The sequence below is a fragment of the Typopeltis vanoorti genome, chromosome 9, assembly GCF_054136105.1.
Source record: "Typopeltis vanoorti isolate ZY-2024b chromosome 9, IOZ_Tvanoo_1.0, whole genome shotgun sequence".
Lineage (NCBI taxonomy): Eukaryota > Metazoa > Arthropoda > Arachnida > Uropygi > Thelyphonidae > Typopeltis > Typopeltis vanoorti.
Window position 1 is genome coordinate 115,554,323 of NC_143557.1, and position 15,634 is coordinate 115,569,956.

The 15,634-nt window shown below is 35.0% G+C and overlaps 1 protein-coding gene across 1 annotated transcript in view; it reads left to right on the plus strand.

Annotated features, from left to right (window-relative positions):
• Positions 1–15,634, plus strand: part of LOC150103443 (importin-4-like) — a 321,740-nt gene that overhangs the window by 134,980 nt on the left and 171,126 nt on the right. The window contains exons 11-12 of the mRNA XM_090397560.1: positions 7,924–8,070; positions 9,173–9,226. Coding sequence (XP_090253686.1) covers positions 7,924–8,070; positions 9,173–9,226 — 201 coding nt within the window. The remainder of the gene's footprint in view (positions 1–7,923; positions 8,071–9,172; positions 9,227–15,634) is intronic.

A 15,634-nucleotide genomic window follows, 5' to 3' on the forward strand; every position in this document is an offset into this window, starting at 1 on the left:
GTATATTTTTCATGTAGTACTATCATATCCTGTACACCAGTGCTTCCCAGACTTCTGGATGTCAGGGGCCTCTTTGCAAAAATTAAAATATTTCACCCTCCCCTTGAAAAAAAATTGTAGTAGAGAGATATATTATTATAATATTTATTGTATTTATATTCAATACACAGTGAATATTGTAAAAATCAAATGCATATATTACATTTTTTGCCTCTTACCATTTGGTTCTGAAGACGATGTGGGCTGTTCTGGTAAAATATGAAATACTGTCTTTTTTTTTTTTTTTTTTCATAGTCTGTTTCTGCATCTTCTGATTGTTCGCGTGATTTTTATTTTATTTTTTATCAGCCACTTATCCATCTCAGAGTTAAATTTTTTAACGTAGAATAGATCGAATAATATCACCACTTACCGATACTGGCACATCACAGACTGATAACATGAAATTAGTGAATATTACCTGAATAAGGGAATCCCTGGACCAGGAACATTTTTCTCTTTTGTGGCTTTTCTCCCGTTACGGTAATTAAGCCTAATGCGAAATAGATAGCAAAGGCAGGTTATTAAAATGTGCATATGATTGGTGTGGTATTAACAAAAGTCGCACAACCAAAAGATAAAAGAATAGCTGAGAATTGAGTTGAAATGCCAACTCTCTTCAACCGAATTCCATATGTGAAACTGCCATAACATGCATTATATATATATATATATATATATATATATATATATATATATATTACTTAGTTTTAACACTTTTACGAATTTTAACACATTCGGTTGAATTTTATTGCTGCCTTGGGAAATCGAACTCACACACATCTTTTAGTTAGATACTGTATTTGCCCATGCAACATATGGTTTTGTTTCAGTCTATACAGCATAGTTTCTGTATGAGGGGACATGTGATTCATTAATTAGTGTGTTTTTATCCCAGTTGTCTCTAATTGCACTATTTGTTGAGAAATATATTACACGGACTCCTCATACCTTATTCACTGGCATAATAAAAGTACTTGTTTTTATTGCCTCTGCAGTATAGTGGCGTGTTGTTTACCACTGCAAGCGAGTTACTATCTCCCCACGTGAACTTATTTAAGCTTTTTTCCGTGTGTGAAGTATATGCGAAACGTTTATTGGTAACAGAAAATTAGCTCGGATGACAGTGATAATATAAAACGAGTTTTGATATGTATATAAAGTCAATATCAACATCCCAGATTACAAATGCGTGATGAAAGAGACAGTAAGATTTGGAGCTTCCCTGGAGAGCATTCGAAGTAAATACAATTAACCACTGCTTTGAAATGAAACATATGAATAAGCAATATTTACTAATATGCATTAAGCGCTGAAATACGCAGGAAGCAAAGTTTGTGAACCAACACCAATGTGTGAATTTTTCCATTAAAATATAAAAAATAACAAAAAAGAAATAATAAATAATAAAAGTTAAATACGTTTCTTTTAAAATAAAAAAAAATCTACTTAGTCTTAAAACATTTTAAATTTGGTTTCATTATTTCACGGCCCCCCTCAACAAAACCTACGGCTCCTAACGGGGCCACGACCCACAGTTTGGGAAGCGCTGCTGTACACCCTTTGAGGGAATTTGATGATGATGATTGGTTTTCTAAGAATGTTCTTTTATTCACTGATGATCAGTATAAAGTTTTTACGTAGTAATATATATATATATATATACATGTAAATAATTTTTAATCATCGTTGAAATTATCCACCCTTTTGTGAATCTAATTCATTAGGTTGTGTTTTGTCAGTGGCTGTTTTGATGTATCACAGCCTACTACTACTCATAATACATAGGATTCATTTTTACTTACTATGTCTGGTCTTCTAGAAAACCAGAATGAAAATGTTCCTGTAGCATGAAAGACATTCCATCTTCAACAAACAGTGTGCTGTAGAATCAAGAAAAACAAGTAGTTCTATTTATTTATTCATGTGGGATTCCTCTCCTTTCCTCTACCATCCCTTAGGACTTGTTGATCTCTCCTAATGAGGTATTATGTATTTTATGACTGTAGACCCATCTGCGTTCACGGGCCAGTTTGCATATTCCCAGGGATGAAAAACCCACGTTTCCGAGTGAAAAAAAACCCTGATCTCTGTATGAGACCGGCGAACTCACCTTTAGTCAAAAGAGATCAAATAAAGGTTCCTCACTCAGAAACTTGGGTTTTTCATCCCTGTTACATGTTTTTTTCTGGAATTGAACTCAGGTCTTTCTGATCAAAGGGCTTCGTCTATACCAACTGAGCTACAGAGGCTCAGTAATTCTGTTGAATCATTAAATACAGTATGGAGCCATTTACAGTCTGTACTATGTTTAGTAACAGTCGTTGCAGTTAGACAACTGGATTGACACTTCATAATGAAAAAATACTCCCTTCTCCCACAGACACTATGCTGCATATATGCAAGCAAAACAGATTTATTATAGTACTAAACATAGTATCCAACACATTTGTCCTCAGATCCTCTTTTAAATTTTCATTTCCAGAAAAAAACATGTAACAGCTGCTTATGCTTATAAATTATTTTAGCCTGCCTCTTGATCATCTTCCTCCAGTGATTCCATTCAAGGCTTATATTTGGTAATTCTGAGAGGACATTCTTTGGAGATGTTCAAAGCATCTTAACTGCTGTTTAAGAATTATAGCTATGATATCTTTCAAAATATTACTTTAGCTTAAATGAATGTCATTTATATGAAATCATAACTTAAAAACGTGCAGTCTGTACAAAAAATAAATAAATAAATAAATAACCTGAAAACCTAGCAGTTAGTCAACTTCAGTCACTTCCAATTACAAAGAGGGAGGGATACACAAGTGATGAACTTTATTTAACATTAGTCATCTTAAGAGGGAGGAGGAGAAGAAAAAGTGATTGATACAACTAGTTTGAACAAGTTTGATTTCTAATTGAACAGAGACCAGTGATGGATACCTGGCATAAAGTGATACTAATAATTCTGAATTCATGCTGAATATGACTGCATTTTGTGTTCAACTTAGAAATTAAAACATACCAACTAAAAAGCAGCATACGAAAAGTTAAGTTTATGTTTATTTGTGCTTATATAAGCAGTCTGTGAGTTTTGCTAGTTCTTTATTGTACTAGTTGAAATAAAAGTTATTGTGTAAATGTGTTGAAAATTATAAATTTGAGATACTTTTGAAAGGCTGCAGCATTTGAAAGGACAAAAAGAAAATTCAAAAAAAGGCATTTTTTTGAATAGCTGTAATATTGTAAAGTTTGATCACTATAGATTCAATTTATCATCATCATCAAATTCCTGACATGTACCCTCAAGTGGTGTACAGGATATGATAGTACTACATGAAAAATTTACATAATTACTGACTTCCTATCTACAATTTTCCTCCAGATCAGTCTGTTACTTGTCAAGACTCCAACATTATCAGATCTTATATTTCTATCGTCTAAGGCACTTTGTACTGTATCAATCCTTGGTCTTGGTCTTCCTCTGGGTACACCTATATCTTGGTCTTCTTCTGGGTCATTTTCCTGCCAACCTGTCAGAGGACACTTGCTAATCTTTCCTCGCCCATTCTGTTTAAGTGACCATACCACTTGAGATTAGCTCTGCTAACACATTCCTGGATGCTGACAATGTCAAGTTCTTTCCTAATATCCTCATTTTTAATATGATATTGCCATTGATGCCATCTGTTCACGCCACTAATCTTTCTCAGGACTCATATCTGCAGTTTCTAGTCTTTGGTCAAGTATTTTACTTCTGACCCAGCTCTCAGATCCATAAGTTAAAACTGGTTGGAACACTGTTTTGTATACAGCTAATTTAGTGTTCCTACTAATTTCTCTCTTATTCCATATGGAATAAGAGAGAAATTAGTAGGATGGTAGGCAGTTGACTGCCTACCATCCCAGCTTTATTGATTCTGTTGTCTATTTCCATATTTAATTTACCATCTTCAGCAAAAATCGTGCCTAAGTAGCTGAAATGTTTTACTTATTCCACAGGTTCCCTATTCACAACACAGTTGACATTTTCAACAATTGTACCTATTTTCATTGTCTTTGTCTTTTTAATGCTGATCTTCATACCATATCTATTACAACGGTTATTCAATTTAGTCAGGGAATCTTGCAAACTTGTAGCGGATTTATTTAGCAGTATAACATCGTCCGCATAAAGCAAAGAGCTGACATTAACATCTCCAATTCTGATATCATGTTTAATACTACTTTCCTTCATAATGTGATCCATATAGATAATGAATAACAGAGGAAACAATGTACATACTTGTCTCACATCAGATTTAACATTAAACCATCTTCCTGTACTTACTTCAGTTCTAACGGCTGACTTACAGCTCGCATTAAAAATTAAGTATTTTGAAATAAATGAACTGGGAAAAAAAAAAAACCCTCTAAACTGTGTCTTAGGTGGGAGTGGAATCTGCCTTGCGATTAACAGTTTACCATACCTTGTGAGTACACGTTGTAATTAGATGGAGAACAGTATCCTTTGTGGCATTTCATGAGCGTTTATTCATGTGAATTTTGATAGTCTAGAACAGGGGTAGGCAACCTTTTCAAACTCGCGGGCCACATTCAACTTTTATTTTTAATGATCAGGCCACAAGCATTTCATTAAGAGAGAATGATGAGTGAAAAAAATACTTAAGTTATTAATTTTTATTATATCAATCTTAAAACACACAGAAATATTTAAAGTACAAGATATGAAACACACATGAAAACGAAACTCAATGAAAAATTATTATCACGTAAAAACAAAGTGATATAGTTTTATGCATTGCAGTATATATGTCTCCCTGCTTAATGTGACTTTTGTGATTTTTTTCTCTTAGCCAAATTATCTAGATCCACTTGATAAAGTGGATATTCATAGATCTATGGATCTAAGACTCGATTCGAATTTTCCACTAAGCTGAAAATTCGAATCGAGGCATGCAAATATTCATCAGTCATTCGAGAAGAAAATTTCTTTTTTTTTCTAAAACTCATCGCAGAAAAGGCTTGTTCGCATATGTATGTGCTTCCCAATGCAACTATCATTTTCTTTGTGGAAATGATTAAACCTTCACATTTTTTTGTAAGCATCGATAAAATTTGTGGATATTTTCTAATGAAAATTTTAATGTTTCATCGTGTTGTAATTCCAAATCTTTCATCTATAGTCAGTTTAGTACGTCATCAATGTCGACATTAAAAGGGTGCAAAAATAATCGCATTTTGATGCTATTTTTATGAAAATTCACAAATCTTATTGAAAAAAATGTTTTTAAATCTTCAATAATTCCAACAAAAGTTTCCTTTTGTGTTTGCCATCCAACTGTAGATGCAGATTTGCAACATATATAATGATGTAGATTTTCTTCCATCATATGTTTCAACACACAGTTTACTTTCAAGAGCTTTTATGTCAGAAAACAGTTCACTAGTAATTTACCTTGGCCCTGCAGGGGAAAATCAAGTTCATTAAGTTTATGGTAGTTGTAATGTCTACTATAAATGCAAGAGACATAATCCATTTTTTATCCAATAGTTGTGGGTCAGTATTTTCGTGTTCCGTCATGAAAATATCTATTTCTTCACATAAAGTAAAAAATCTTTTCAGCATAGCACCTCTACTTAACCATCTAGTGTTAAATCTGGAATGAAAGGCTTAATTTATCCTCAAGCATTTCATTCAGGATTTAACTGGAATGCACAATTCCCCAAAGGAAATACTTGTAAATAGGTATAAATTCGAATTTTGTAAATATAGTAGTAATGATTCCTTCCTATAATCTTTTTATGTATTGTTTTATAAATGGCCCTGCAAATAACAGACAAGAATTAAGATATAAAAAAGGTAATATTGTAGCAGGAAAGTCAGGGAAAAATGAAGAATTTTGTATAATCAGATTATAAGTGTGACCCCAGGCAGTAATACGATGTCCGAGGTGCGTGCAATGCCCACGTGGAGATGCGACGGAGAAGGTGAAGGTACGGTGTGCAAAGAGGCTTGTGTAGCGGGTGCAACCAATGACGTAGTAGGGAGAGCAGACTCTGAGGAGTATAAAGGGTTTGGTGGTGTGAGCTCTAGGGCTCTCTCTCTCTCAAATTTTTTGTGGTCCTTATCCCATGGTGGGAGCCAAAGAGAAGTCATTCGGATGAAGGCAGGATGGTCAAGCAGCGACGATATGGTTAAGTAGTGGCAGAATTCGAGCATTTTCATCGATGCAATGAAACGTCCAGTGAACACTGGAATATCTTGCAGCTCCAGCCGTACCTTTCCATCAGAGAAGTTCGAGTATATGGAAAAGAAGTGATTCGTGACTGAAATCACTGGATGGTTGAGACGAGGAACAACAGATCCCAGAACTAGAAAACCACCCGAAGTAAGCCTGTAGGAAAATCAGATGTGAAGAGCCTCCTGAAGTATAGAACTGGTCAGTAATGTAGAAATTTTGTGTCCATAGTATTGTAATTTAAGGCCGGGGTGAACGAAAGTGTTAAATTTCTTGTGATTGAAAATGTTCAGGACTCTAGTACCTAATCTTGTAGCGAGAATTTTGTAGCTCTAGAAGTATACTGTTTTAGGCATGTTATTGAATTGATTTAATATGGTTTTGTCTTAATATTTGTGGGAGAGTAAGATACTCATGAGCGTAACTGTAATAAGTGAGCAGGATTGAGACAGCTTGACTCAATTTGTGTACCTTAATGTGAGACGTAGAGTATAATAATATAGATCTTGTCTGTTAGTGTAACATTTACCCTTAGAAATTCCTCATTTAATTTAGTTTCTTTGAATGACATGTATCATAACTTAGAGTGAATAAACTTTCATGTTTTCTTTACAAAAACCAAGTTCTGATTATTCAAGCCAATGCACCACTTGCTAAAAGCAGAACCTGTTTAAGTAAAGCACGGGAACTGGTTACGACTGCAGTAGAAGATAAAATATAAAGTTTGTTTGTGTTAGATTAAATAAATCGTGTGGTAGTCTGCGGGCTGACTCTTTGACAATATTAATTCTATTGTATAGGAATTAAGATGGCACAGCGTGAACAAAATAAATTTTCTTAATTCTGAAAAGGAGTTGACTTCAGATTTTCAGCCAGGGAGAAATTTGGCTCTACCTTGGGGCAATCTCTTTGTCTGAAGGATTTGCACACGAGTTCATCTAAGAGTGTAGCCACAGTGAAATTAGGGAACTTTGATAAATAGCTGTAATTAAGGGAATGAGAAGTAAGGAGTGAATTAGAATAAAGATAAAATTAATTGAGGAGGGAACACAAACAGAATTTAGGAAAATAAAGAAACATAAGAAAATACAAGACATAGAAGATATAAAATAATAACTACTTAAATATTACACTAGCACTTAACTAGTAGATAACGTCCTCTCGAAATGTCCATAACGTCTTTTCTTGATGATAAAATTTTTCTGGCCATATGCCATGTAAGTATGGTCAACCTTTTATGGGCTGCCAGTTGCCGACCCCTGGTCTAGAAAATTTTTGAGTAGTTTTGCTGATATTTATATATAATGGATTTAAAATTGTTGCACTTGATTAATCAATTCTCCATTCTCTATCCCCTTCCTTCAGACAAAATATTGATATACTGTAGTGAGTTAATTCTGTGTAGTCATATTTGCTTTGATAAGTTCTTGTACTAACTAATCTTTGGCCAATTTATATGATGTACAACAATTCTACTAATTTATAGATATTTTATAATAATAATATTGCCTTACCATATAAGAATAGCTTTTTTTAAATTGTCGCCCAGTCACCTATTGTTATTAGTTAATGTTATCCTTTGCATTATTTATAAATATTTTTTTAACCCATTGTTTGCCAGATGGCTATATTAAAATTACTTTTATTTTAGGCTCTATTGAAACACAAATTGGTATCTCCAGTTCTGGATGTATTGTTTCCTATTATGTGCCAACATTCTGAAATGGGCGAGAATGAAGAGGAGGATGAAGAAGAAAATGACACTGGTGGACATTCACCGCCAGCTTTTGCTGCCCAGGTATAACTATAAGTATTTAAGTTTCATAGATCTGGAAAGGGCATATGACAAGGTGCTAAGAGGGGAAACTATTCAAAATGCTACAGCTATATGGTGTAAATGGGACATTATATTGAGCAATACATAGCCTCTTAGTCAACAGTTAAAAATTGAAGGAAGTACAGGAAGATGGTTTATGTTAAATCATGTGTGAGACATGAGTACAAGTCTTGTAATGAGTAAAAGATTCCCTGACTAAATTGAATAACTGTTGTACTAAATTTGGTAAGAAAATCAGCAATAAAAAGACAAAGATAATGAAAATAGGCAGAAACATTGAAAATATCAACTGCGTCCTGAATGGAGAACCTATACAACAAATAAAACATTTCAGTTACCCAGGCACAATTTTTTTAGTAAAGATGGCAAATTACATATGGAAATTATGGATTTTACAACCTTGTTATAAATAACTATTTTAATTTCCCGACATTTCAACCTTCATATTAAGGTCATCATCTGGTGTATGTACAAATATACAGGGACAAGTTGAGTTACATTTCACACAGTAAGCTAAAGAAACAATGATTTGATCACCAGTTATTCTACTGGTATGACCTCTAGTGAAAGGAAGAAAAAAAAATACAGATAAAATGACAAATTAATTGTTTAGAAACTACATCAAAGCTAAATTCTATTTAAGATAACATGAGAGAAACATTGTTTCTTATAGATAGTTTTCTTACAGTAACAATGATGTCTTATTTTTTTATTTTTTTATTTTTGGTTGGTAAAATTTAAAATGTATTAGGAGATAATTTGCGAGGGGAGCCCTGAGTCGAAATCTCAGGACTCCAGTTTAATTCGGCACTGATTGTGAATGAATTCCAGAACAGGTATGACAGCTGGTATGAATAGTATGGCCACCCTCAATCAGTTCCTTACTCCCTGGAGGTCTCTCTTAATGATGATAATAATATTTGTATACATAATAAATATTTTAATATGAACAAAAACAATTGATATTATGAAGAAATTTTGAAATACATAAACCCAGGTTCTTAAATTGTGCTAATTTATATAAATACAGCGATTTTATTTGTGTAAATTGTCAATCTTTCAGATTATTGATGTAATGGCTCTTCATTTACCTCCTGAGAAATTAGTACCACCTTTGGTAAGTTATTTTCATAATTTATGGTGTTATTTAAATAATATAGGATAAAGTGACTAGATTTCCTGATTGCTTTTAAGGTTTTTACTTCTGATGGATAGATAGATGTTATATTTTGACCTCCCCATCATTGTTCCAGGTAGAGATTAAAAATGCTATATTAAGAATTCCTTAAGCATTATGCTTTACTTTGGCTTGGAAATGGTTAGTATCTATGCTCTAACCAACAGGCTGTGGATTTGAGTCCCTCTACTGGCATGGATGTATGTTAATGTTAGTTAATGTGACTTTAGTTACCAGCTAAATTTCATGGCCCAGTGTGAGACACCTTGAAAAAAAAGTCTGTATTTATTTTAGACTAGAATGTTTACCCTTTTATATATGAGATTCACTTTAAAAAAGTTTGCATATCTTTTCATCATCCTCCCTTTCAAGAATTATCTGAAAATCTTTTATTTGCAATTACAACATTGTCTGTTTTCTCTTTACCTCTCTCTGTTTGGCTCAGAATGTGATCTTGCTCTTGAACTGATCTTTTATTTAGGCTGTAAGTTGTGCTTCACCTCAGTTAATCTGCTAGTTTTATGTTTGGATTGTTGATATAGGTCTACTTTTGATACAATTAATTTGAGATGGGTTAACTGAAGCATTCCTTGGTCTAAATATTCATCCCAGAAATTGCTGGGCAGTTGTCTGTAGAGATTGATAAGTATATTTTCAGTTTACTAAATGTCTGCATTGGTTTTTGATGCAGACATTTAAAAAACCAATACAGAAATTTTGGTATGTATGTGTGGTATGTATCTATAATGCTATGTATATTATGGGAAGTACCACAATCCTTGGAATGTATGAGTTCCTTGTTAGAGATAGCAACTTTTTTTTGAATTCTTTGAATTGGAAGAACTGTGTACTATGGATGAGGACATGCAAAAATAGTGGTGAAGCACTTCTGTGTTTTCTGTGGCTATATTGAAATTCTTCTGGAACAATCATCATCAATTTCCTGATATGTATTCCCCAAGGGATGTTCAGGTTACTATGACAGCACAACGTGATTAAGTTTACATTATTATTAATCTGCTATCAGCAAATTTCCTCCAAATCAGTCTATTACTAGTGAGTACTCCAATAGTGTCATATCTAACATTTCATGCGTCTAAGCCATTTCTGATTAAGTCAGTCCACCTAGATCTTGGTCTTCCTCTCTTTCCTTTCCATCTTGGCATCAAATACCTGTTTTGCTAACCTTTCATCACCAATTCTTGAATGCTAATAATGTCAAGTTCCTTTTTAATATCTAATTTCAATATGATTCTGCCAGTTCATCAGTTCTGAAACAAAGGCCACATAGTACTAAAAAAAGTTTTTATCTCACAATTATCTTCTTAATTTTTATTACAGAATTATCTTCTTCTAGTTTCATGTATCTTTTTTTTTTTGTACTTTTTTTTTCTTCTAGAGATTTTTTTGTATTGCATCACAATTAACCTGAAATCAAATTAATGGCTGAAAAATAGCATAAGTACTTAGTTGTAACTATCATGTTTCGAAATATAATATATCCAGGATATGTGTACATGAAAATTTTGATGAATGATGACCAGATTTGGTGTAAGGTGATACCTTGGTTTTTATTGCATTGAGTAAGTGTGGGAATATAAGAAGTCATGGTAATATAACAAAGATCTGTATTTAAGTTTTGTAGATCTGGAAAAAGTATATGAAAAGGTGCCAAGAGAGAAACTATTCAAAACACTACAGTTATATGGCATCAATGGGACATTATATCAACAATACTGAGTCTTTATTTGAGTTGTAAGTCAGCAGTTAGAATTGAAGGAAGTACAAGAAGATGGTTTAATGTTAAATCTTGTGTCAGACAAGGATGTACATTATCTCCTCTGTTATTCATTATCTATATGGATCACATTATGAAGGAAAGTGGTATTAAACCTGGTATCAAAATTGGAGATGTTAATGTCAGCTCTTTGCTTTATGCGGATGATGTTATACTTCTAAAGAAATCTGCTACAAGTCTGCAAGATTCCCTGATTAAATTGAATATCTGTTGTATGAAGATCAGCATAAGTAACAAAACAAAGGCAATGAAAATAGGCAGAAGCATCGAAAAATATCACCTGCATTGTGAATGGAGAACCTATAGAACAAGTAAATCATTTCAGCTACTAGATATGATTTTTAATGAAGATGGTAAATTAAATATGGCAATAGACAACAAAATTAACAAAGCTGATATGATGGGAAGTCAACTGAATAAATTTATATGGAATAAGAGGGAAATTAGTCAAAACACTAGCTGTATACAAGACAGTGTTCAAACCAATTTTAACTTATGGATCTGAGAGCTGGATTAGAAGTAAAACACTTGACCGAAGACTAGAGACCGCAAATATGAGAGTCCTGAGAAAGATTAGAGGCATGAACAGATGGCATCAGTGGCAATATCATATTAAAAACCAGGATATTATTATTATTTAGACCTCCCACAATGAGTCAAAAGATTCATTGTGGGAGGTCCTTCCTAGGAAACACAAGTCTATCGTGACTCATCATGGGAGGTCCCTCCTACGAAACACAGTCTGTCATACCACTCCTTAAACTCATTGACCGTTCTCGCTCTCGCCACTCTATCGGGCAATGCATTCCACGGTTTAACCACCCTCCATGCAAAGAAAACACTCCTCACCCTCTTGCTCAGTTTCCTTTCGTAACTTCCAGAGATTGCCCCTTGTTATCACTCCTTCCTGCTGTTCAGCTAAGTGAAAGAACTCCCCAATTTTAACATTGTAACCACCTCTCAACAGTTTAAAAGTCTCAGTCATATCACCTCTCCTTCTATTCCCTAAACTCTGCGGTCCACATTCCCTCCGCTGATCCTAATAAATAACATTGTACAGTCCTGAAACTGTCTTTGTTATCCACCTCTGTACCCTTTTCACAGTTAATTTATCCCCTTCAAATCCTGGGGACCAAATTTTAGAACAATAGTCTAAGTGTGGTCTGATCAGGGTCTTATACGCTGGAATGATAACTCTTTTATCTCTGCAGATCAGTGTCCTCATTATTGCAGCAATCCTCTGTGTTACCTTCACCACCTTTGCAATATGTCCCCTGAATTTCAGGTTTCTGTTAATCATCAACCCCAGATCTCTCGTCTCTCCTACTTCCTCCAGTATATCTCCTCCAATAGAGTATGCCGCATCCCAATCGATGTGTCCCAAACCTGAAAACCTTACATTTTGCCGCATTAAACCAAAACCCCCATTCATTTGCCCATCTGTCTAGCTTATTCAAATCCTCTTGCATGACTATCTCATCTGCACTATTACTAATAACCCTTTACATCATCTGCAAACAACTGAATATTCTCCTGCAATCCATTGACAATGTCATTGATATAAAGGTTAAACAATATAGGTCCATATATAAAACAGTATATAAGGGTTTTTTCCCAGTTTATCCTGGGGTTTTTCATCCTGCAAAGCAAGCAAACTGGCCTTGAGAACTCAACACTACAGGACATAGAATACAGTGGGGCATAGGGCTGACCACCTTATCCTGTGATGGTTTGAGGTCCGAAGATTAATAACCCCTCAACACCGCAAGGTAAAAGAGGGTATAAAGAAGATGAGATGACAATATATGTCCCAGTACTGGTCCCTGTGGGACCCCACTTGTAACCCTCAGCCTCCTTGAAACTGCCCCACCATACACAACTCTGATGCCTATCGGACAGCCAATCCTGAATCCAGTTGACCAACACCTGACATCCAAACCCATGTGCTGCTACTTAAATATCAATTTATCATGTGGCACCCTGTCAAATGCCTTCGCTAAATCCAAGAAAATGACAGTATATGCCTTTCCTTCATCTACTGCTCTTGTAACTTTATTATAAAAGGCTAGGAAAGAACTTTACATTGTCAGCATCCAGGAATGTGTTAGCAGAGCTAATCTCAGGTGGTATGTTCACTTAAACAGAATGGGAGAGAAAAGATTAGCAAAACAAGTGTTCTCTGCCAGGTTGGGAGGAAAAAGACCCAGAGAAAGACCAGGATATAGGTGGATTGAGACAGTAAAAAGTGCCTTAGAAGATAGAAATATACGATCTGATAATGTTGGAGTCTTGATAGGTAACAGACTGATTTTGAGGAAAATTGTAGATAGGAAGTTAGTAATAATGTAAATTTTTCATGTAGTACTATCATATCCTGTATATCCCTTGAGGGTATATATATATATATATAAGGAATGTGATGATGATGATGTAAGTATGATAACATTTCAGAAGCTTTCTTAAATTTTCTGACAAAACAGAGTGGGGTTCACATGACATTTTCGTTTTGTGCAACGTACTGGATAATATTCCAACCTTCAGTGGTTGTAGGATAGAGTAATCTGGATTTGTGGTTTCTCTTCCTTTCCACTTCTTTAATATGTTTTGACATGTAGATCTTTCCAGGTCATCTATTTATCTTACATAGCATATGCCATACGAACAGATTTTGTAAATGCATAGATCTTGCATAGTAGAATGAAAGCTACTAAATAACAAAAGTCTTAACCCATTTTATCCCAGCCTACTCATTTGAGTACAGCACCTAAAATGACCTAGTGGTGATATCTCTTGCATGACAGTCAAACATCGGGGAAGGTTACAATCGGGCAAGCCCTATTCTGCCACATATTTTCGCAAATTAAAAGTTAGGTGACGCTGTAGTCATACTTTTTCAGTACATATTCTAAAACTACCTGTCGATTCCTATACGATAATTCAAGTGCTTTATATTTTGTAGTTTTTTTGAATATTTTTTCAATGTGCTGTCTTTATGTGTTACAAAGGTAAGTACTAAATACATTTTTTTAGATATCAGCACCTCTGTTTGATTACGGGTTGAGAACGCTTACAAAATGCTTGTGTAGAGGCTTAAGTGCTGTGAGGACATTATGTTGGAGGTTTAATGGATTTTTTACATTTTACAGATAGAAGGTTTGAGTGGGGCTCAAACCTTCTATCTGGCTAAGATATGTAGATGATGTGTTCTCTATTTGACCTCATGGCCCAGACACGTTAGACTCCTTCCTCGGTCATCTCAATAGCCTACATCCACCTACATCCAAGAATCCAGTTTACTATGGAAAAGGAAAAGAACAATTGTTTACCCATCCTAGACACCTTAGTCACGCGCCTGCCTAATGATACACTTGCCTTCACTGTATACAGAAAACCCACACACACAGGCAGATACATTCACAAACTCTCCCACCACCACCCTTCACAACAATATGGCATCATTAAAACCCTTACCAAGAGAGCCCACAATCTTTGTTCCAGTGGAACCGCCCTCACTACTGAGCTCAACCACATACACAGAACTTTCCTCTCCAATGGCTACAGCGAACACAGTATCAAAAAAATAATCAATTCCTCCCCCATTCCCCGTCCCTCTCGTCAACAAGATTTTAAAAATGCCATCACCATACCCTACATCCGAGGCACTTCGGAAAAAATAGCCAAGATACTAAAAAAGTATAACCTACACACAGCATATAAGCCCTACTGCAAACTTGCTACCCTTATCCATTCTACGAAAGATCAGCTCCCCCCTCTCTCTCTGCCTGGAGTTTACAAAGTACCCTGTTCCTGTAAGCTTGCTTACTTTGGACAGACAGGCAGATCAGCATCCATCCGCCTGGAGGAACACAAGTCGTACATCGTTAAACACAACTATGGCCATTCAGGCTTGGCTGACCATGTTTTGGACACCACCCACAGAGTATCATGGAAGAAAACCACCATGCTCCACCACAGCAAATTCAAGAAAGAGAGACTTTTCTTAGAAGCAGCAGCAGCTCTCAGAAACCAACCAAATCTTAACAAATACAGTTGCATTAAGCTTCCGAAAATTTGGGAAACACTCATCACCAGAGATCCTACTTTATATTCCAGGCCACTTATGACCGCCCTTAGAGGGCGCTCCACCTAGATAGGACTTTAGTGTCACCTACGTGGTTGGGCTTAGTATTGTAAGTTTTTGTGTGCATGTTACATTAATTGTTTTTGTAATCCCCGTAGATGTCCTAGTGACTAGGACGAAATATAGGAAGTATTAAATTCTATTTTAATTCTTTTTGAGTGTTGTAAAAAATCCATTAAACCTCCAACATGAAGCTTACAAAATGGACCTGTACTCATTTGAGAATGGTGGGCTTATAAGGAGTCAATATATATATATTTTTTGTTCTAGGTTTAGTACCTCTGAAAAAATGGACTCTGATGAATTTCAGCGAATAAGTCCAGTTCAGTTTTATGGAAAGTGTTACAGAACTGCACTTGGGTTAGCTGTGGAAGACGTAGCAAATTCCAATCACCAAGATATATCCATA